Source organism: Hemiscyllium ocellatum, chromosome 30 (genome assembly GCF_020745735.1).
Source record: "Hemiscyllium ocellatum isolate sHemOce1 chromosome 30, sHemOce1.pat.X.cur, whole genome shotgun sequence".
Classification (NCBI taxonomy): Eukaryota; Metazoa; Chordata; class Chondrichthyes; order Orectolobiformes; family Hemiscylliidae; genus Hemiscyllium; species Hemiscyllium ocellatum.
In genome coordinates this window covers 55786885-55810699 of record NC_083430.1, presented here as the reverse complement: position 1 = coordinate 55810699, position 23815 = coordinate 55786885, and the positions used below count along the sequence as shown (strand labels likewise).

At 41.4% G+C, this 23815-nt stretch overlaps 1 protein-coding gene across 5 annotated transcripts in view; it reads left to right on the top strand.

Moving 5' to 3' along the window:
• The window catches only part of tmem39b (transmembrane protein 39B), a 111362-nt gene that overhangs the window by 44270 nt on the left and 43277 nt on the right, over positions 1 to 23815 (top strand). For all 5 annotated transcript variants that reach the window (XR_009646276.1, XR_009646277.1, XR_009646275.1 and 2 more), the window contains exons 5-6: positions 11858 to 12194; positions 17996 to 18183. Coding sequence is in view for 2 of the 5 variants with exons in the window: in XM_060847255.1 (XP_060703238.1) it covers positions 11858 to 12194; positions 17996 to 18183 (525 nt within the window). In the remaining 3 variants the exon portion in view is untranslated. The remainder of the gene's footprint in view (positions 1 to 11857; positions 12195 to 17995; positions 18184 to 23815) is intronic.

The following is a 23815-nucleotide window of genomic DNA, read 5'->3' as shown; positions in this document are numbered from 1 at the left end:
TTTATTCTTTCCCATCTAACCTTAGTGATGCCCTCTAGACCTCGATTTCCCAACTCTGGGAAAAAGACTGAGTGCATTCACTCTGTCCATGCTTCTCATGATCTTATACACCTCTATAAGTCCTCCCTCAGTTGCCTACGCTCTAAAGAAAAAAAGTCCTAGCTTGACCAACCTCTCCTTATAACTCAGACCATTGAGTCCATGCAACATCCCTTGTGAATTTTTCCACATTCTTTCCAGTTTAATAACATCCTTGCTTTAACAAAATGACCAAAACTGAATGCAATACTCCAAGTGTGGCATCACGAACATGTTGTATAACTGCAACGTAACTTCCCAACTTCTGTTCTCAGTGCCCTGACTGATGAAGGCCAATGTACCAAAAGCCTCCTTCACTACCCTGTCCACCTATTACTCCACTTTCAGAGAATTGTGAACCTGAACTCTTAAGATCCCTCTGTTCCACTACACTCCTTAAGGTCCTGCCATTAACCATGAAACTGCTACCTTGATTTGACTTTCCAATATGCAGTTCTCACACTTACCTATATTAAACTTCATTTGCAATTTCTCAGTCTACTTCCCCAGCTGATCAAGGTTCTGCTTCGATTTCTGATAACCTTCCTCACTGTCCACGATACCGCCTGTTTTAGTATCATCTGTAAACCTACTAATCATGCCTTATACATTCTCATCCAAATCAGTGATTTAGATAACAAACAGTAATAGGCCCAGCACCGACCCCTGAGGCCTCTAGTCCAATAAGCGCTGTTACCCTCTGCTTCCTACCATCAAACCAATTTTGTATCTAATTTCCCAGCTCACCCGGATTCCTTCCAGAACAGCCTACCATGTGAAACCTTATCAAAGGTCTTACTGAAATCCATATAGACTGTGAGCTGAAACTGTGTTGCTGGAAAAGCGCAGCAGCTCAGGCAGCATCCAAGAAGCAGGAGAATCGACGTTTCAGGCATGAGCCTTCTTCAGGATTCCTTGTGATCCTGTGTCATAAGACAGGATCATTCAGATTGGTGGTGAAGAATGACCCCCAACAATCCCGAGTGAGAAAAATCAAGTGGTGGTGAACTGACTTCAATGGGGCAAGAAGAGGGTTGGGTGACATTGACTGGAAGAAGAACTTGGTGAGAAAAGCAGTAAGTGAACAATGCTCGACCTTAAAACAGCAGATGGTTCAAGTTGAAGCATGTTCCCTCAAGTGGGAAAGGTAGGACAAACAAATCCAGTGTTTCTTAGGTGTCAAAGGAGAAAGAAATTAACATTAAAAAGAAAAAGAATGCTTGTGACTGGTGGAAGACAGAAAATAGAGTTGACAACCAAAAAAAAACCCAAAGGTTTAAAGAGGAGGTGAGAAAAGAAATAAGAGAAGCAAAGAGGAATTATGAGAAAAGACTAGCAGCTAACATAAAGATAAACCCTAAAGCCTTCTATAGTCCTTGAAACAATAATTGGTTGAAGGAGAATGACGGCTGATTAGAGACTAAAAATAGGATTTACACATGGAGAATAATGTTAAATGCATCTGTCTTGACAAAAGAAGAGGATGCTACCTAGGCCACGAATGAAAGAAGAGGAAACTGTCACTAAAACCTTCTAAATTAATAAAGAACTAGAGTTGGATGGACTGCTGATGCTAAGGCACCAAGACCGGATGAGATCATAAAAGGATTTTGAAGGAAGTGAGGTAGAAAGTGCTGAAGCACTGCTTTCCCTTCCTTCAGTGAGGTGCCAGAAGACTGGAAAATTGAAAACAATACAGCCTCGTTCAAGAAAGGTTGTAAGGATAATCCCACCAATTACAGAACCCCCTCACAGACTTCAGACACTCTGCACTCACTACACGCGCGCACACACACTTTCTCACACTCTCAACCCCCAACCCAGACAGACACACATGCACACACGCACACACACACAGACAAAGACCCACATACACACACACACATTTTGTGGGGTGAATTTGTACTTGTAGGGTTACATTGTACTTTGCTCAAAAACTGCATGAATTCATGTAAAACTTTTTAGATTAGAATCAATCTAAACATCATGGCATAGTCAGAGAACATATTGTCTAGCTATCACCATTGTTAATAGCTAACCTGAGAATGCAAAATTTTTAAAAAAGGTTTTGTGATTTACACATGAAAGAAGTGAAACTATCACGGTATTCTAACAGATGAAAGGCTGAACAGATAATTTTACAATGTATAATTTCAGTTACATCACACTGTAAATTTTTGCTATAAATTCTGTTAGGGTTGAACCCTCCACTACCACCCGATGAAGGAGCAATGCTCCGAAAGCTAGTGTGCTTCCAATTAAACCTGTTGGACTATGACCTAGTGTTGTGTGATTTTTAATTTTTATCATCTTGCATGCCTCAATTTGATCTCCCCTTATTCTTCTAAATTGCAGAGTGTATAGGCCTAAACTGCTCAATCTTTCTTCATAGGTGAAAACCCATATCTCTGCGATCAATCTAGTGAAATTCCTCTGAACTGTCCCCAATGTCACTATATCTTTGTTCAAATAAGGGGACCAAAACTGTGCACAATACTTCAGGTGCAGTTATTTGAGATATAATTATTAGTCTCACAGAAAAATGTGAGTTGATCAGGAAGAGTCAACATAGATTTCTAAATATGAAATTGTGTTTAATTATGTTGCTGGAGTTTTTAAAGAACTAACAGGCTCCATAAGAGTAATAGTGTTAATGTGGTTTGCATGGATTTGCATGTGGTTTGAAACAGTGCCACACAATAGATTTGTGAGGAAAGTTATAGCTCACACTATAATGTAGCAATGAATATAGAACATAGAAAAATACAGTGCAGTACAGGCCCTTTGGCCCTCGATGTTGCGCCGATCCTAGCCCACTATCCTCCATATGCCTATCCAATACCCGTTTAAATGCCCATAAAGAGGGAGAGTCCACCACTGCTACTGGCAGGGTATTCCATGAACTCACGACTCGCTGAGTAAAGAATCTACCCCTAACATCTGTCCTATACCTACCACCCCTTAATTTAAAGCTATGCCCCCTTGTAATAGCTGACTCCATACGTGGAAAAAGGTTCTCATGGTCAACCCTATCTAAACCCCTAACCATCTTGTACACCTCCATCAAGTCACTCCTAAAACTTCTTTTCTCCAGTGAAAACAGCCCCAAGTGCCTCAGCCTTTCCTCATATGATCTTCCTACCATACCAGGCAACATCCTGGTAAATCTCCTCTGCACTCGTTCCAGTGCCTCCACATCCTTCCTATAGTATGGCGACCAAAACTGCATACAATACTCCAGATGCGGCCGCACCAGAGTCTTATACAACTGCAACATGACCTTAGGACTCCGGAACTCAATTCCTTTACCAATAAAAGCCAGTACACCATATGCCTTCTTCACAGCACTATTTACCTGGGTGGCAACTTTCAGAGATCTGTGTACATGGACACCAAGATCCCTCTGCTCATCCACACTACCAAGTATTCGACCATTAGCCCAGTACCCCATCTTCTTGTTACTCTTACCAAAGTGAATCACTTCACACTTAGCTACATTGAACTCCATTTGCCACCTTTCTGCCCAGCTCTGCAGCTTATCTATATCCCGCTGTAACCTGCCACATCCTTCCTTACTGTCAACAACTCCCGACTTTCGTATCATCCACAAACTTGCTCACCCAACCTTCTAGCCCCTCTTCCAGGTCATTTATAAAAATGACAAACAGCAATGGTCCCAAAACAGATCCTTGCGAAACACCACTAGTAACTGCACTCCAAGATGAACCTTTACCATCAACTACTACCCTCTGTCTTCTTCCAGCCAGCCAATTCCTAATCCAAACCTCCAAAGCACCCTCAATGCCATACCTCCGTATTTTTTGCAGTAGTCTATCATGGGGAACCTTATCAAACGCCTTACTAAAATCCACATACACCACAGCTACCGCTTTACCCTCGTCCACCTCCTTAGTCGCTTTCTCAAAGAATTCAATAAGGTTTGTGAGGCACGACCTGCCCTTCACAAAACCATGCTGACTATCCTTGATCACATTATTCCTATCCAAATGTTCATAAATCCTATCCCTTACAATTCTCTCTAAGACTTTGCCCACAACAGAACCGGCCTATAGTTACTAAAGTTATCTCTACTCCTCTTCTTGAACAAGGGAACCACATTTGCTATCCTCCAGTCTTCTGGCACTATTCCTGTAGACAACGAGGACATAAAAATCAAGACCAATGGCTCTGCAAGTTCCTCCCTTGCTTCCCAGAGAATCCTAGGATAAATGCCATGAGGCCCAGGGGACTTATCTATTTTCACTCTTTCCAGAATTTCCAACACCTCTTCCCTACATACCTCAAAGCCATCCATTCTAATTAATTGTGACTCAATATTCAGATAGGCAGCAATGTCCTGTTCCTGAGTGAATACTGATGAAAAGTATTCATTCAGTGTCTCCCCAATCTCTTCAGCTTCCACACGCAACTTCCCACTACTATCCTTGACTGGACCTATTCCTACCCTAGTCATTCTTTTATTCCTGACATACCTATAGAAAGCCTTTGGGTTTTCCCTAATCGTACCAACTAAGGACTTTTCATGTCCCCTCCTTGCTGCTCTTAGCTCTCTCTTCAGATCCTTCCTGGCTACCTTATAACTCTCAATCGCCCCAATTGAATCTTCACGCCTCATCTTTACATAGGCTGCCCTCTTCCCTTTAACAAGGGATTCCAATTCCTTATTAAACCACGGCTCCCTCTCACGACCCTTTCCTCCCTGCCTGACAGGTACATACTTATCAAGGACACTCAATAGTTTGCTCCTTGAACGAGCTCCACATATCGATTGCGCCCTTCCCTTGAAGCCTACTTTTCCAAATCACGCATCCTAAGTCATGCCTCACCGCATCATAATTTCCTTGTCCCCAGCAATAACTCTTGTCCTGCAGTGCACACTTATCCCTCTCCATCACTAGAGTAAAAGTCACCGAATTGTGGTCTCTATCCCCAAAGTGCTCATCTACCTCCAATTCTAACACCTGGCCTGGTTCGTTACCCAGAACCAAATCCAGTATGGCCTCACCTCTTGTTGGCTCAATGTTGGTACAAAGTTGTGATTGCATTAGGAGGGGTACTGCAAGATTATTGCCTGGGGTGGAGTAGTTTAGCTATGAGACTGAATGAGCTTAGGTTGTCTTCTTTAGAGCAGAGAACGTTGAAGAATGTTTGACTGGGGTGTATAAGATTATGAGGGGCATGGACACAGTAGATAGAAAGCAGCTGTTTCCCTTAGTTAAAGGATCAATAACAAAGGGGCACTATTTAAAGGTGAAAGGTCAGCAGTTTATAACGGATTTGAGGAAAAAGTGTATTCACCAAAAATGTGGTGGGAACCTGGAATGCAATGACTGGGAGGGTAATTGGGACTTGAAACCTTACAACATTTAAAAAACATTTGGATGAGCACTTGAAATATCATACCATTCAAGGCTATGGACCAAGTTCTGGAAGTTGGGACTAGTGTAGGTTTAGAGTACAGGATGTTCTGATATGAAGTGACAGTTGTTCCTCTGTAACCGCATGCTATGGAAAACAGCTACAGAAAATCGCGCTTTCGAAGATCGCTGTAGAAAATCACTATACCCATAGAGTAGAAGGTTTGCATTATCCACACAGTGTCCACAATTTGTCAATCACGTTATAGCCAATTCACATTGACCAAATGCACATTTTACCAGAACGACCTGTAGTTTTTGTCGGTGCAGACTTGATGGGACGAAAGGTATCTTCCGTCCTATATGTTTCTATGAAAATTGGCCATGATAGGATGCAAAGTATGGGTAAATGGATATTTTCTGGGCTGGAGGAAGGTTTGGAATAGCGTTACCTCGACCTTTCCTGATATTTATTAATGATCTGGATCTCTGTGTACAGGGGACAGTTTCAAAGTTACAGATGACATGAAATTTAGGTGAACTGTGAGGAGTACAGTGTCGAACAACAAAAGGATATTGACATGTTGGTGAAGTAAATCAATAGGTGCAGATGAGGTTCAGTGCAGAGAAATGTGAGGTCCTAGAATCATAGATTTGTACAGCACAAAAACAGACCTTTCGGTCCAATTCATCCATGCCAACCAGATATCCTTAATTAATCTAGTTCTACTTGCCAGGATTTAGCCAGCATTCCTCTAAACCTTCCTATTCATATACCCATCCAGATGCCTTTTCAATGCTGTAATTGTACCAGTCTCCAGCTGGCAGCTTATTCCATACACACACCACCTTCTGTGTGAAAAAAGTTGACACTCGGGTCCCTTTTATATCTTTCTGCTCTCACCTTAAACCTACGCCTCTAGTTTTGGACTTCACCCATCCTGGGAAAAACTTTGCTGTTCACCCTCTCCATTTCCCGTCATGGTTTTATAGACCTCTATAAGGTCACTCCTCAAATTCTGACACTCCAGGGAAAATAGCCCCAGCCTTTTCAGCATCTCTCTCTAGCTCAAACCCTCCAGTCCCAGCAACATCCTTGTAAATCTTTCCTGAACCCTTTCTAGTTTAGCAGCATCTTCCCTATAGCAGGGAGATCAGATTTGAATACAGTATTCCAAAGGTGGCCTAACCAATGTCCTGTACATTCGCAGCATGACATCCCAACATGTATGTTCACTGCACTGACCAATAAAGTTAATGCATTTTTGTAGAAAGAATAACGAAAAATGATATAAAATGGGGGGTATAATTCCAAAATGCTGCAGGAGCTAAGAGTCCTGAGTGTTTGTATGTATATGCACAGAACATTAAGGATGGCTGGAGATGTGGGGAGATCAGTTAATAAAGCATACAGTGTCCTCACCTTTAAAGTACAAATGAAAGGGGTTGATGTTGAATTTTTACAAGACACTTGTTAGACCTCAGGCTGGAATATTGTTTACAGTTGTGACATTATATTATAGGAAGAATGTGCACCTGTTGGAGAGAGTGTAGAAGCGATTTACAAGAATGGTTTCCAGAATAAGAAATTTCAGTGAAGATAGAATGAAGATGTTGGATTACTTTTCTTGGAGAGAAGAAGAATGAGTGAGCATGTGATTGAGGTTTTGAAAATCATGAATGGACTTGATAGAGTAGATAAGGAGAAGTTGTTCCTGTACATAAAAGAAACAAATAAGAGAGAGCATAGATTTAAAACGATGTTCATAGAAATGAGAATGATGTGAAAAAAAACATTGCACACGGCAAATGGATAAGGCATGGAATGCACTACCTAGAAATATAGTGGAAGCAGACTTAATTGAGGTACTTGAGAGCAAGGACTGATTGTTGGATTGAAATAATGTGCAAAGGTCTGCGGTAAAAGCAGGAAATTGGCCTGAGGTAATAATGTTTATTTGAATAGCTGGTGCAGAAATGAGGCCAGTTGGATTCCTTCTGTGCCATAACATTTCTGTGAGTCTGTATCAGAGGTAGACAGGGAAGTGGAGTTAAGGCCACAATCAGGTTTACCATGAACTTATTAAATAGAGGAGCAGATTCGATGAACTAAGATGCCGTACTCTTCCTCATTTGTATATTCATACACTTGAAAGGCATCTGTGAAGTAACAGGCTAAAATATGAAACGGACAACAAGATGTTCAGGGGAACAAAGTATGTTATAATAATATCATGAGTATGGGGTTAAAACAATAATTAACGACAACAGTTGCACTTCGGTTAAATACTGTTAGCTTATGTTATGACAAATGAATTTTTTTCATCACCTTGTTTTTATATAACACCTTGAAGGTAATTACTGCCAAAGAATATTTTCAAACAAAATAACGTGATGAATTAATTGAAGAGTTATTAGTTTCTTGTTAAAATTTATGGAACTTCAAAATGTAAGCAGTAGAATATAGTAATTAACAGTAATGTAATTTAGAATTATAAATGTTTACAACACAGGAGGATATTTGGCTCATCATGTCTCTACTGGTCATCAAAGATCCAATTACATTAATCCTATTTTCCAACTTAAGTCCCATACCCCTGAAGGCTATGGCAACACAAGCAAATATCTAAATGCTGCTTAAATATTACAAGAGTTTCTGACCCAGTGACCATTTTGGGCAGAATTCCAAGCTCCCATCACTCTGAGTGAAATATTTCACCTTGAATCTCTTCAGTTTCTTACTTTAAACCTAAGTCCTTTGGTTACTGACTCTTCTAATAATGGAAAACATGCCTTCCTACCCAACCTATCTATGCCCTTCAGTGTGTTATACACCTCTAACTGGTTCCTTCATGACCTTCACCGCTCCAAGGAAAATAGCCTCAAACCTATCCAATCTTTCCTCTTAGCTCAGACCGGGAGAAAGTGAGGACCGCAGATTCTGGAGGTCAGAGCTGAAAAATGTGTTGCTGGAAAAGCATAGCAGGTCAGGCAGCATCCAAGGAGCAGGAGAATCGATGTTTCGGACATAAGCTTACGCCCGAAATGTTGATTCTCCTGTCCTTGGATGCTGCCTGACCTGCTGCACTTTTCCAGCAACACATTTTTCAGCTCTTAGCTCAGACCCTGTAGCCAGATAGCATCATGGCCAAACTCTTTTGCACTCTCTAGTGTAGTCATAGCCTTTCTATAATGTGGTCACTAGAATTGTGCGCCATAATTAAGTTATAGCCATCGTGTCATACAGCATGGAAAGAAACTCTTTGGTCCAACTCGTCCATGCTAGCTAAGTTTCCCAAAATAAACTAGTCCCACTTGCCTGCATTTAGCCCCTATCCCTGTAAGCCTTTCCTATTCATGGACCTATCCAAATGTCTTTTAAATGTTGTAACGGTACTTGCATGCCCCTCCAGTCCCTTTTAAATCTTTCTCTTCTCACCTTAAAAATATCTCCTCTAGTTTTGAATCACCCTCCAAGGAAGAGACTTTTGCTATTCACCTTATCTTTGCCCTGATGATTTTATAAACCTCTATAAGGTCACCTCAACCTCTGACTCGCGAGTGAAAAAGTCCCAGCCTATCCTTATAACTCAAATCCTCCAGTCCTGGCAACACCCTGGTAAATCTCTGAACCCTCTCCAATTTAATAATATCCTTCCTATAGCAGGGTGACCAGAATTATACATGCTACTCCAAAAATGGCCTCACCAATAACCTAACCATCTGTTATACTAGATGACCTGAGCAATGAAGGCAAGTGTGCTAAGTGACTTCTGAATAAGACCATAAGACATAGGAGCAGAAATTAGGCCATTTGGCCTAACAAATCTGCTCTACCAATCAGTCATGGCTGACAGGCTTTTCAACCCCATTTTCTCACTTTCTCCCCATAACCTTTGATCCCCTTGGCAATCAAGAACTTATCTGTCTCTGTTTTAAATGTATTCAATGACCTGGCCTCCACAGCCTTCTGTGGCAATAAATTCCACAGATTCACTGCTGCCTGGGTAAAGAAGTTTCTCCTTCTCTCTATTCTAAAAGGTCTTCACTTTACGCTAAGGCTGTGTCTCTTGAGTCCTCGTCTCTCCTGCCAATGGAAACAACTTCCCAACATCCGCTTTGTCCAGGCAGTTCAGTATTCTGTAAGTTTCAATCAGATTCCCCCTCATTTTTCTAAACTCCATCAAGTATAATCCCAGAGTCCTTAAACGTTCTTCATATGTTAAGTCTTTCATTCCTGGGAGATGCATCTTTCCAGAGGTATGGGTCCCAACATTGCTCACAGTACTCTAAATGTAGTCTGACCAGAGCTTTATATAGCCTCAGAAGTACATCCCTACTTTTATATTCTCAAGATGAATGACGACATTGTATTTGCCTTCCTAATTAATGAATCATAGAGTCATAGAGATGTACAGCATGGAAACAGACCCTTCGGTCCAACCCGTCCATGCCAACCAGATATCCCAACCCAACCTAGTCCCATCTGCCAGCACCGGCCCATATCCCTCCAAACCCTTTCTATTCATATACCCATCCAAATGCCTCTTAAATGTTGCAATTGTACCAGCCTCCACCACTTCCTCTGGCAGTTCATTCCATACTCGTACCACCTTCTGTGTGAAAAAGTTGCCCCTTAGGTCTCTTTTATATCTTTCCCCTCTCACCCTAAACCTATGCCCTCTAGTTCTGGACTCCCTGACCCCAGGGAAAAGACTTTGTCTATTTATCCTATCCATGCCCCTCATAATTTTGTAAACCTCTATGAGGTCACCCCTCAGCCTCCGACGCTCCAGGGAAAACAGCCCCAGCCTGTTCAACCTCTCCCTGTAGCTCAGATCCTCCAACACTGGCAACATCCTTGTAAACCTCCTCTGAACCCTTTCAAGTTTCACAACATCTTTCCGATAGGAAGGAGACCAGAATTGCACGCAATATTCCAACAGTGGCCTAACCAATGGCCTGTACCGCTGCAACATGACCTCCCAACTCCTGTACTCAATACTCTGACCAACAAAGAAAATCATACCAAACGCCTTCTACACTATCCTATCTACATGCGACTCCACTTTCAAGGAGCTATGAACCTGCACTCCAAGGTCTCTTTGTTCAGCAACACTCCCTAGGACCTTACCATTAAGTGTATAAGCCCTGCTAAGATTTGCTTTCCCAAAATTCAGCACCTCGCATTTATCTGAATTAAACTCCAACTCAACCTGCAAGTTTACCTTATAAGAAACCTGAACTAGGATTCCCAAGTCCCTTTGCACTATCCTGTCTACCTGTGATGTAGATTTCAAAAAAACATGTACCTGAATCCGTAGGTCTCTCTGTTCGACCATGTTACCCAGGGCGAAAGTGAGGACTGCAAATGCTGGAGATCAGAGTCAAGATTAGAGTGGTGCTGGAAAAACACAGCAGTTCTGGCAGCATCCGAGGAGCAGGAAAATTGACGTTTCGGGCAGGAGCCCTACCACTAACTGTCTAAGTCCTGCTCTTGTTTGTTTTACCGAAATGCATTATCTTGCATTTATACAATTTAGACTCCACCTGTCACTCCTCAGCCTATTGGCGCAGTTGGTCTTGCGCCCTTTGTAATCTTAAGTAACTTTCTTCACTGTGGACTATACCAATTTTGGTGTTATCCGCAAACTTACTAACCATGCCTCCTAATTGTGTATATAAATTAACATCAAAAGTGGACTTAGTACTTCCCTGTGGAACACTGCTGGTCATAGGCCTCAAGTCCGAAAAACAACCCTCCACCATCCCCACCTGTCTTGCACCGTCAAACCAATTTTGTATCCAGTTGGCAAGCTCTTCCTGAATCCCATGTGATCTAACTTTTTACTAATTAATCTACTATAAGGAACCTTGTCAGAGGCTTTACTAAAGTCCATGTCAACAACATCTACTGTTAAAAATGTAGTATTTGCTCTTGAAATGCTGGTGATTATCAGGTTTTCTCAAAAATATATCGAATTCTGTGTCACTATTTTAGTACCCAGAATTTTAATAGCGATATTTTCACATTGCCTATTTAGTATAATGATAACGTTTACAAATACTCTTTTAATGTTTTGTGATATTCCCTATTACCTCAAAGCCTTCAGATAGAGAGCTCCTCTCTATCCAGCTTTACCCTTATCAGCACCATCTCCTTTATTCAGCTCCATCCAGTTTTCCAACCTTACCTGATTGTCCCTGATCTCTCTTTGATCTTGGCTGTACTCAATGACATGCCCTTATTGCATAATTCTCTAGTTCATTTGTATGTCATGATCTGGTCTCTGCCATAGACTTATTTTCTTCATTACAACCTGATGAAAAAGTGCTGTTAATAAATGTTATGCTTAAATTACAGAAGAAATTATAGCACACTTGATTTTCTATTTCTGTAGATTTGGAATGTACATACCTTTGTTTCGATTGAATAATGATCCGAAGAAATCAAACTTGCCCTCATCTGTGGCTAATATAGGTCCCAATGAGACAGAAACAGCAGTTGGAAGAAGGAAAGATTGCTTAACAGTTTTAAAGGAAACATGGAAGCATCATACTAATCAAATGTACAGCCTAAACACCATGCCAACTCATGCATGCTGCTTGTCTCCAGACTTGATCAGAAATGAAGTTGAACATTTGAAATTAGATTTCAACTGGCGCATGAAGGAAGTTCTGGTCAATGCGATGTTGAGTGCGTATTACATAGCCTTTGTTCCTGTTTGGTTTATAAAGGTAAGTAATAAATATAAAATGCAAAGGCGTAATATCTTAAGCTATTCATCAGGCTGTTATTGCAGATATATTGCTTTATTTGCATTATTTGCGAACAGTTGTTCCACCATTTTGTTGAAAATTAACAAGAAATTCAAAATGAGCAGCACAAAGTCTTTAGATCTTTAACTTTGAATGTGGTTTTCATTTTCTGAGGTCGTTGATGGCATCCACCCCTTTTGGGAGGGAAAGAATGGATTGTTCCCGGGATATATGTCACTTATGGAGTAAACATTGTCTGTTGTAGCTGTAAAAGCTGACTTATGAGTGGCAGTCCCTTCTGCAGCTGGCACAGATAAATAGTGTTGGCCCAGTGTCATAAAAATGTGTTTTTTTTCTGATTGGCTTTCGTCTCTGCTATCTGGACGTTCCTTTTGTCCTCTGCTTTTGCCACATCCCTTGAGACCGCTTATCTGTAGGCAGTCCAGTCAACATGCACTTGTCATGCATTGGGCAGAGTTTTCAGAGCCCAAAAAGGCGCAAACGCTAGAGAGAACAAAAGTAATTAAGAGAACTAAAACAGGATATGAAAGCATACTGGCAAGTAAAATAAAGGAAAATCCTAAAATGTTTTGCAGGTATATTAAAAGTAAAAGGATAATGAGGGAAGGACAAAGGAAGGCTTGAAAGTAGATAAATCCCCGGGGCTGGATGAAATGTGCCCCAGGTTATTGACAAAAGGGGCAAAAGCAGGAACACACCTGCAAAAATGTTCAGTTCCTCGCTAGTCACACATGAGAGGTGCTGGAGGACAGCTAATGTGGTTCAGTTATTCAAGAAAGTAGCAAAGGATAAACCAGGAAACTACAAGCTGGCCAGTCTAACCTCAGTGCAAGCAATTCTGAGAGACGGAATTACTCTGTTTGGAAAGGCAGGAATGAATCAAGAACAGTAGCAAAGGTTTGTTCAGGGGAGGTCATGTCTGACCAACTTAATTGAATTTTTGAAAAGGTAACCAGGTGTGTGGATGAGGGCAAGCTTTTGATGAACAAGGCTTTTGATATGGACCTGTATGGAATACTGATAGCAAAGATAAGAACCCATAAGAACCAAGGGCATTTGGCAATTTAGTTCCTAACTGGCTGATTGGCAGGAAGCAGGTGATTGAAGATTCAAGGGTGTTAGGTTCCACAAGATTCAGTGTTGGGGTCCTTGCTACTTGTAGTTTACATAAATGATTCAGACTTGAATGTAAGAAGGTTGATCAGTAAGTTCATACACAGTACAAATATTGGTAGGATGATAAATAGGAGGGGATAACCTTAGATGGCAAAAGCATACAGATGGGCTGATCAGTGGCAAATGGAATTTAATCCAGATAAAGGTAAGGTGATGCACTTGGGCATAACAAACAAGGTAAGGGAATACATGATGAGCAATCGTATCTTGGGAGGCACTAAGGATCAAAGGGACCTGATGTGCATGTATACTCACCTCTTAAGTTATGAGGATAGGTGGGCAAGATGGTTAGTTGGGGCATAAGAGTTTAAGAGCAGTGAGTTTATGCTGGAACTGTATAAAACATTGGTTAGGTCACAGCTAGAGTATTGTGTGCAGTACTGGAATCCACATTATAGGAGTGAAGTGGTAACACTGGAGACAGTGCAGAGGAGACTTACCAGGATGTTGCCTCGGCTGGAAAGTTTTATTTATGAAGAGAGATTGGATAATCTGGGGTTATTTTCCTTGGAGCGCAGGAGATTGAGAGGGGACATAATTGAGATGTATAAAATTATGAGGGGCATGGTTAGGGCATATAGGGAGAAATTTTCCCCTTTGATGGAGGGATCAATGACTGGGGGCATATATTTAATTTAGGAGGCAGAAGGTTTAGAGAAGAAGTGAGGAAAATTCACTTTCATCCAGAGGTTGATGGGAATCTGGAACTCACAACTTTTAAGAATGGTAGAAGCATAAACTCTCATAACACTTAAGAAGCATTCAGATGTGCACTTGCAATGTCAACACATAGAAAGTTTTGGGCCAAGTGCAGGAGAACAGGATTGGAATAGTTTGAGGTTGTTTTTGATCGCTGCAGACTCAATGGGCCAAAGGGCATTTTTTGAGCTGCAGATAAAACATAGAACAGTACAGCACAGAACAGGCCCTTCAGCCCATGATGTTATGCCGACCACTAAATCTCTATGACTTTTAAGAGGGAGAGATAAAGAATAGAGGAAGAAAGGTGAAACAGCCATGGTAATTTAGGGTTTAGTTGTGCTAAAAAGGGGAAGTAATCAAAAGAGTAGTATACAGCTACTGTCTACCTAAAAGTCGAAATCCAAAAGTGAGATTCTGAGAATGTACAGTGGAAAAGGCAGGAACTCTTAAGATTGGTTTTGTATACAGTAAAGCAAGCTAACACAAACTGCAAAGAAGAAATCAAAACGGAAACTAGACAAAGGAAAATCTGTGTGGTGCAAGCATCACTTGCCACTTGTCAGCCCAAACTGGGATATTGTCCAAGTTTTGATGCATTTGATACTGGCTACTTCAGTATCAGAGGAGTCATGAATAATTCTGAACATTGCAGTCATCAGCGCATATCCCCACTTTTCACTTTACGAAAAAAGCAAGAAGCTGATGAAGCAGCTGAAGGTGGTTTCACTTACTACACTACCTTTAGTTAGTAACAAAATCCTGCAGAGATGTCCTGGAGCTGAATTGGCTGACCTTCAACAATCACAACCATCTTCCTCTGTGCAAGGTGTGTCTCCAACCAGCAGAGATTTCCCAGATTCCCATTGACTCTAGTTTTGCTTGACCTTTTCAATAACACACTTGGTCTGATTTGGCATTGATGTCAAGTGCAGTCACTCTCACCTCACCTTTGGAATTTAGCTCTTTTGTTCATGTTTGAACTAAGGCTGTAATGAGGTTAGAAGCTGGATCACCCTGGTGGAACTCAACTTGATTGTCAGTGAGCAGTTTGATGCTTAACCAGTGCTCCTTAATACCTCTGTTGATAACTTCTGTCACTTTACTGATGATTGAGAATAGCTGATAAAGTGGTAATTGGTCAAATTAGATTTGTCCTGCTTTATGTGTACAGGACATTCCTGTGTGGTTTTCCACAATGTCAGATAAATGCCAATACTGGAGTTGTACTCGAATATGTGTGACACATTCTGGAGCATGTCTTCAAACGTATTGTTGGAGTGGTGCCAGGGCCCATAGCTTTTACAGCATCAGTACCTCCAACGGTTAGTTGATGTCATGTGGAATTAACCAGCTTGGCTGAACACTGGTATGTGCGATGCTGGTGACCTCTGGACAATGCAGAAATGGATAATCTACTCAGCACTTGTAGCTGAAGATTGTTGCAAATGCTTCAGTCTTATTTTTTGCACTAAGGTGCTTGGCTGTCTGTCAATTAGGATGGCAATGGTTATGGACCCACCTCCTCCAGTGAGTAATTTATCTCAGCACATGTTCAGCGACCTCTTCTCATTTTGTTCACCTTGCCAACTCCCTGGTGCTCTATGCGAGGTCAAGATGTGTACTCATTACTTACCTTTGTTCTGAAATGCACAAGAAGGTAGTCCCTCAGCCCTGTAAATTTTGCCGAAGGCAGTATCAGGTGCCTCATAGAATTGATCCTTGATGTTTGGGGTGAACTTCACCAATACTTGTTGACAAACAAGCAGTAAAAAGTCTCTCTCAGCATCCTGGGAAGGATTCAGTCATTATGAATGGAGATTTTGGCTACCAAAGCTGTTCCATGCTAATGTAATACCTCTTAGACATTATCCTGCCAGAAGAACTTGTGGTTTTCTTCTTAAGGGATCTACTTTGAGCAATCTAGAATTTTTTTCCCTGTAGCACAGCAATGGCCACATTGAGCCTTATACAGTCTTTGTCACTCTCAACTGTCTTTCAGGCATCAATAATCTGCAGAAGGTGTACTATAAAGCCCAGAGCCATGGTCAAGCTTACAAACAAAACTGATATCTTAATTGTTAAGTTTGTTTTGCCTGACACAAATATTAGTGACTCACCTATCGAGAAATGATTCTAAATTCCAAGCACCCATTGAATAAGCACGCCATCGCAGGACACAGTTATTTAATGGAGAACTATGCAGTTTGAGGCAGACAGTAGTTATCCAATGAAATATAATAGACCTCTCCCACTGCCAGAAATAATCCATAAGACCATAAGATGTAGGGGCAGAAGTCGGCCATCTGATCTGTTGAGTCTACGCTAGTATTCACTGACATCATGGTTGATCTGTTAGTGGTTGTTATGGAGAAAATATAGAGAATCACCAGGGGACGCAGAGAGTTCTTCAAGAAGAAGGTCTTTTATTTGCAAAGAAAAAGCCGTGCCACTGAGAAAGCAGATTCTCGAATGCCCACGAACCTCGGGGTTCGTGGATTTTTATATCTTTTTTATCATGTTTCTGTTAGCTTATCAGCATGTCCAACTATACTAATCAAAGTACCTCACTCTAGCAACACAATAAACCAGTGATGTTAGTTCCCATTATCTCTTTAGCTGTACATTCTACTTAATGTTATTCTAATGTTATGGTTAGATATTTATTGCTAACTCTGCAACAGTGATCTTCCATTCCAAACTAACCTGTCATGATAGATATTTAGCTATTCCATGCATTATAATAGTCTCCTGTCTCAAGCTGACTACTAATTATTAATTAGATATTTTAATGCCATGTCCCAAATATTTATTGCTCCAATTTTGTCACAATGATACTTAACAGAGAAACTTGCTTTATTACTTGTGTTACCTCATCTCGCCATACTGACCTTTCAGCCTTAACCTTACTCTGCTATTCTTATCCCATCCTGCCTTCCACAGACCACAGATTGCCAGTGGTCTTCATGCTTTAACTCTTTCCATGCTTTCATGTTCTTTATTTTCCATATGGTCAATGCCAATTTCCTGGCTTTTCCCCATAAGCCTTGATTCCCTTGTCAATTAAAAATATGGCTATCCCAACTCTGAATATACTTCAAGATCCAGCTGCTGCAGCCTTCCATGGTAAAGAATTTTTAATCAGTAAAATGGAAAAGACATCTAGCTCCTTCTGCTCCTATGTCTTATGGCATATGTATTAAAGAGACTGCCAGTAAATCTGAGATTTACCTTTGTAACAGCCATAGTGTAATTTGTGGTTTTCACTGAATACAGTTTGCCTATTAATTAATGCATAATTCAATTTGATTTTGATTTGATTGTTAAAGTGAGAGTTAGTTTAAAAAATGAAACCTGTCATTCAATTTTTTTTCCGTTGGGTTATTTGGTAAGCTTCATTATTTTAATTTATCATTTTTTTTAATGAGAATCATAACAAGTGCCATGGGACCTTTTAATTCACCAGAAGAGACAGATGGGCTGCAGTTCAACAGCTCACCCAAGAGATGCACCTTCAACAGTGTAGCGCTGGAAATCAGTCTTGATTTCTGTGTTCAAGCCCTGGTATTTGATCCCAGAGCTTTATGACTCAAGGGTGTGAGTGCTAACTGACTCACACCTGAGATGCATGAGGCCTGCATCCTGTCAGCCACATTGCCTGTGTTTCAGAGACTGAACACCTTTTTTTCCTTAATATAGTCTCTCTTTAAATCAATTTCTGGGTTATGGCCTTAATTATACAAATATTTCTGAAGTCCGGCTTTATTCCTCATTCAAAAAAATCATATATCACCCAATTCAGTATTTTTCTAAAGTCAGAAGTATCTCTTTTAAGTGCTTTCTTGTTTCTTCTATAACTTACAGATTTTTGTGTCTTTTAACAGAGTACACAATATTACGATAAGAGGTGGTCGTGTGAACTTTTTATCTTAGTTTGGGTCAGTACTTGTGTACTACTAACGAGGCACCTATTACCACCATGTTATTGTGACTTGCTACATAAGGCAGCAGCACATTTGGGTAGCTGGCAAAAAGTAGATCCTGCACTCTGTTCTAATGTACTTCAGCATCCGTAAGTAGCATTTTAAAATATCTGCACTTTATATTTTGATTGTTTTTCCTTTTCGGTATTAGGAGGTTTCTTTGAAGGAACGTTAGTCATGGCATACATTTTTATAGTAAATGCTACAAATTCTTTGATCAGGTGAACAAATTGTCATTGTCTAATTCTGATGGCTATGGACTCAAACCTTCACCTTGTTGTGATTCTGGTCGCCGAGCTGGGAATTTGTGTTGCAGACGTTTCGTGCCCTATCTAGGTGACATCCTCATTGCTTGGGAGCCTCCTGTGAAGCGCTTCTGTGATGTCTCCTCTGGCATTTATAGTGGTTTGAATCTGCCGCTTCCGGTTGTCAGTTCCAGCTGCCCGCTGCAGTAGTCGGTATATTGGGTCCAGGTCGATCTGCTTATTGATTGAATCTGTGGATGAGTGCCATGCCTCTAGGAATTCCCTGGCTGTTCTCTGTTTGGCTTGTCCTATAATAGTAGTGTTGTCCCAGTCGTATTTATGTTGTTTGTCATCTGCGTGTGTGGCTACTAAGGATAGCTGGTCGTGTTGTTTCGTGGCTAGTTGGTGTTCATGGATGCGGATCGTTAGCTGTCTCTTTGTTTGTTTTATGTAGTGTTTTGTGCAGTCCTTGCATGGGATTTTGTACACTACATTGGTTTTGCTCATGTTGGGTTTCGGGTCCTTCGTCCTGGTGAGTTGTTGTTTTAGAGTGGCTGTTGGTTTGTGTGCTGTTATGAGTACTAATGGTCGCAGTAGTCTGGCTGTCAGTTCAGAAATGCTCCTGATGTATGGTAGTGCAGCTAGTCCTTTGGGTTGCGGCAGGTCCTCGTTCTGTTGTCTTTCCCTTAGGCATCTGTTGATGAAATTGCGCGGGTATCCGTTTTTGGCGAATACATTGTATAGGTGTTCTTCTTCCTCTTTTTGCAGTTCTGGTGTACTGCAGTGTGTTGTGGCCCTTTTGAATAGTGTCTTGATGCAACTTCTTTTGTGTGTGTTGGGGTGGTTGCTTTCATAGTTCAGGACTTGGTCTGCGTGTGTGGCTTTCCTGTATACCTTTGTGGTGAATTTTCTGTTCGGTGTTCTCTGTACCATCATGTCTAGGAATGGGAGTTGGTTGTCCTTTTCTTCCTCTCTCGTGAATCGGATTCCAGTGAGTGTGGCGTTGATGATCCGGTGTGTGTTCTCTATTTCTGTGTTTTTAATTATTACAAAGGTGTCATCCACATATCTGACCCAGAGTTTGGGTTGAATTTGCAGTAAGAGTGTTTGTTCTAATCTTTGCATTTCCGCTTCTGCTATGAGTCCAGAGATGGGTGAGCCCATGGGTGTGCCGTTGATTTGTTCATATATTTGGTTGTTGAATGTGAAGTGTGTTGTGAGGCACAGGTCCAGTAGTTTGAGTATGCCGTCTTTGTTGATAGGTTCAATGTCCTGTTGTCTGTTCTGTATGTCCAGCAGGTTGGCTATTGTTTCTCTGGCTAGGGTTTTGTCGATAGAGACCGTTAAATTGAATGAGGCCATAGTTTCTTCCTTGTCTATGTGTATATTTCTGATGATGTCCAAGAATTCCTGTGTTGATTGTATAGAGTGTCTGGATCCGCTGATCAGGTGTTTCAGTTTCTGCTGTAGTTCTTTAGCCAGTTTGTGTGATGGTATCCCTGGTAGTGATTCAATGGGTCTGAGTGGGATGTCCGGTTTGTGCACTTTAGGTAGTCCATTGAATCTGGGGTGTTGTTGCTTTCAGGTTTCATTCTTTGTAGGTCAAACCTGGTTATCTGGTATTTTTGTAGGTTCCTCAGTGTGTTGTTTATCCTATTGGTGAGCTGTGGGGTGGGGTCAAACTCCCTCTTTTGGTAGGTGTTGGTATCTGCAAGTAGTTGCGCTTTTTGGATACAGTCTGCTTTGTCCAGGATGACCGTCATTCTGCCTTTGTGTGCTGGTAATATGATTATGTTTTTAGCGTTTCTTAATGATTTTAGTGCTTCCCTCTCCTTGGCATTGAGGTTGTGAGTTTGTCTTTTCCTTGTTATCAGCGGTATGATATTTTGTCTCACTGTTTGTTGTGTCTTTTCTGTCAGTCCATTGTTCCTGAGTTTGCATTCTAGTGCTGCTAGGAAGTCTGCTGTCTTGGCGTACCTGTGGTTGTAGTTGAGTCCCTTGGCCAGTATTGTTCTTTCTGTGTCTATGAGCTGTCTGTGGGAGAGGTTTCTAACCCAGGTGTGTGTTGTAGTGTCCTCTCTGTTGTGTGTTAGTTTGGCCATTTTTTCTTTTAGTGCTATTTTTTGCGGTGTGTGGTCCTGTTCTTTCCTTTGGTGACAGCCTGTTCTATGATCCGGGTGCATTCCTGATTGGTGGTTTTTGAAATTAACGGTTATTGGCACACACTTTCTTGTCTGTATTTGTGAAATCTGTTGTGAGCATCTGTAATCATTCCCTGGATCATCCTGAATCCGTTCTGTCTGGCTGTATCCCTGGCTTGTGGTTTGTTGACTGGTGGTCTGTATCTGACACATGGTGGAAGGATTTGATTCTTTCGGCATTCATGCAGGAACCGGAGTTGTTCATATGTGGCGCTTAGGCGGTTGGCACAGGATTCCCCATTTCCTGGCTTGTCTTAGCATCTCTCGCCCGTAGATGTTCAAAGTTTGTGAGAAGATTTGTAGCTCGGGTGCTCGTTGTGGTTCTGTTCGCCGAGCTGGGACGGACACTGCAACTGACAGTTGGAACTGACAACCAGAAGCGGCAGATTCAAACCACTATAAATGCCAGAGGAAACATCACAGAAGCACTTCACAGGAGTCTCCCAAGCACTGAGGATGTCACCTAGAGAGGGGATGAAATGTCTGCAACACAAATTCCCAGCTCGGCAAACAGAACCACAACAACGAGCACCCGAGCTACAAATCTTCTCACAAACTTTGAAAATCTTCACTTTATTTAACATGATGACCAAGGGAGTTTTCCAAGGTCAATATGAAAATTCATTTTGATGGGAAAAGATAAAATAAATTATTTCTTTTTAATATGTGCATTTTTGTAATCTAGTGTATGAAATAGAAGTAGAAAGAAAGGCATGTTTCAAGAAGACTAGAAGGATTTTGACTTCAGAAAGACTAGAAGGATTTTCGCTTCATTTTGATGTTAAAATGTCAGTTACAGTAATTTTTTGTTGTACTTCAGTTCAGCTCTCTCATCTCAAGACATGCTGATTGTTTAATGCCCGTATCCATACACCCAGTTGTCACCAATTAACCTGTAACCATCCTTAGTTCCATTTCATCCCTGGCATTCCTGTCAGACCCTGCAAGATAATAATAGATTTCCTTTTCTCAAATAAATTAATATATATAATAACTAAAAATGAATAAAACAAAACACAAAACGTCAACAGAGCATGCACAAGAAATATGATCTACTGCCTCTTAAAATACTTGTGATCTATCCTCCACAACTCTCTGCGTTAGCAGAGCAGGTCAGACAGTATCCGAGGAGCGGGAGAGTAGCCCTTCCTGATGAAGGGCTTTTGCCCGAAACATCGACTCTTCTGTTCCTCAGATGCTGCCTGACCTGCTGTGCTTTTCCAGCACCACGCTCTCGACACTAATCTCCAGCATCTGCATTCCACACTTTCGCCAATTCCCTGCGTTGGGCGATTCTCGACAATCACCATTCTGAATCAAGAAATTCCTTTGTATCTCAGTTTTAAATGAGTGCCCCCTCATTCTATAACTATGTTTGAGATTCACCTAGTAGTGGAAACATCTTCTCAACAGCCACCCTATAAAAGTGAGAATTTTGTATGTTTCAATAAGATCACCCCTCACTCTTCTAAACTCTAACAATACAGCCCTTCAGCCCTCAATGTTGCACCGACCTGTGAACTAATTAAGCCAATCACCCCACACTATCTCATCATCACCCATGTGCTTATCCAAGGACTGTTTAAATGCCCCTAATGTGGCTGATTTAACTACATTGGCAGGCAGGACATTCCACACCCGTACCACTCTGAGTAAAGAACCTGCCTCTGACATCTGTCTTAAATCTATCACTCCTTAATTTGCAAAGTAGACAAGTCCCCTGGACCAGATGGGATTTTTCCAAGAATTCTCTGGGAAGCTGGGGAGGAGATGGCCAAGCCTTTGGCCTTGATATTGAGTCGTCATTGTCTACAGGTTTAGTACCAAAGGCATGGAGGATTGCAAATGTTGTGCTATTGTTCAAGAAGGGAAGTAGAGATGACCCAGTTAATTATAGACCAGTGAGCCTTATGTCTGTTAGAGGAAAAGTTTTGGAAAGTATTATAACAGATAGGATTTATAATCATTTAGCAAGCAACAATTTAATTGGAAATAGTCAACATGGATTTGTCAAGGGCAGGTCGTGTCTCATAAACCTCAGTTTTTTGAGAAGGTGACCAACCATGTGGATGAGGGTAGGGCAGCTGGCGTGGTGTACATGGACTTCAGTAAAGCCTTTGATAAGGTTCCACATGGTAGGCAGTTGGAGAAAATGCAGAGGCATGGGATCGAAGGTGATTTGGCAGTTTGGATTAGGAACTGACTTTCTGTAAAAAGGCAACAAGTGAGAGTTGATGAAAAATATTCAGCCTGGAGTCTGGTTACTAGTGGTGTGCCACAAGGATCTGCTTTGAGACCACGGCCGTTTGTAATTTTCATAAATGACTTGGATGCAGGATTAAGTGGATGGGTTAGTAAGTTTGCAGATGATACTAAAGTTGGTGGAGTGCTGGACAGTGCGGAAGAATGTTGCAGGTTGCAGGAAGACTTGGATAAACTGCAGAATTGGGCTGAGAGGTGGCAAATGGAATTCAATGCAGATAAATGTGAGGTGATTTACTTTGGGAAGAATAACAGGAAGGCAGAATACTAAGTCAATGGAAAGATTGTTGGTAGTGTGGATGTGCAGAAGGATCTTGGTGTCCATTAACATAGATCCTTGAAAGTTGCCATCCAGGTTGAAAGTGCTGTTAAGAAGTCATACGCTGTGTTGGGGTTTATTGATAGAGAGATTGAGTTTTGGAGTCATGATGTCATGCTGCAACTGTACAAAAGTCTCCCATAATGACCATCCTGTTCCTTTCATTCCTGCCCAGAATCGATTTGCCAATCCTCTCCTCCACATCCCTGGAACTTTGCGGAGACCTATAAAACTCCCAGCAGTGTGACCTCTCCTCTCCTGTTTCTAACCTCAGCCCATATCGCGTAGTAGACAAGTCCTCGTCAAAAGGTATTCCTGCCACTGTTATACTGTCCTTGACTAACAAAGCCACACCTCCCCCTCTTTTACCACCTTCCCTGATCTTAATGAAAGATCTCAACCCTGGAACCTGCAATATCCATTCCTGACCTTGGTCTATCCATGTCTCCGAAATGGCCACAACATCAAATTCCTAGGTACCTATCCATGCTGCAAGCTCACCTAGCTTATTCCGGATATTCCTGTGACTGTGCAATTCTGTACATGTCCTCCCTGTTCTCATCTTCCTATCCCCCAGCTGAGCTCATTTAAACCCACCCGAATAACACTAGCAAATTTCACACCCAGGATATTAGTACCCCTGTAGTTCAAGTGAAGACCGTCCTGTTTGTAGAGGTCCCACCTTCCCCAGAAT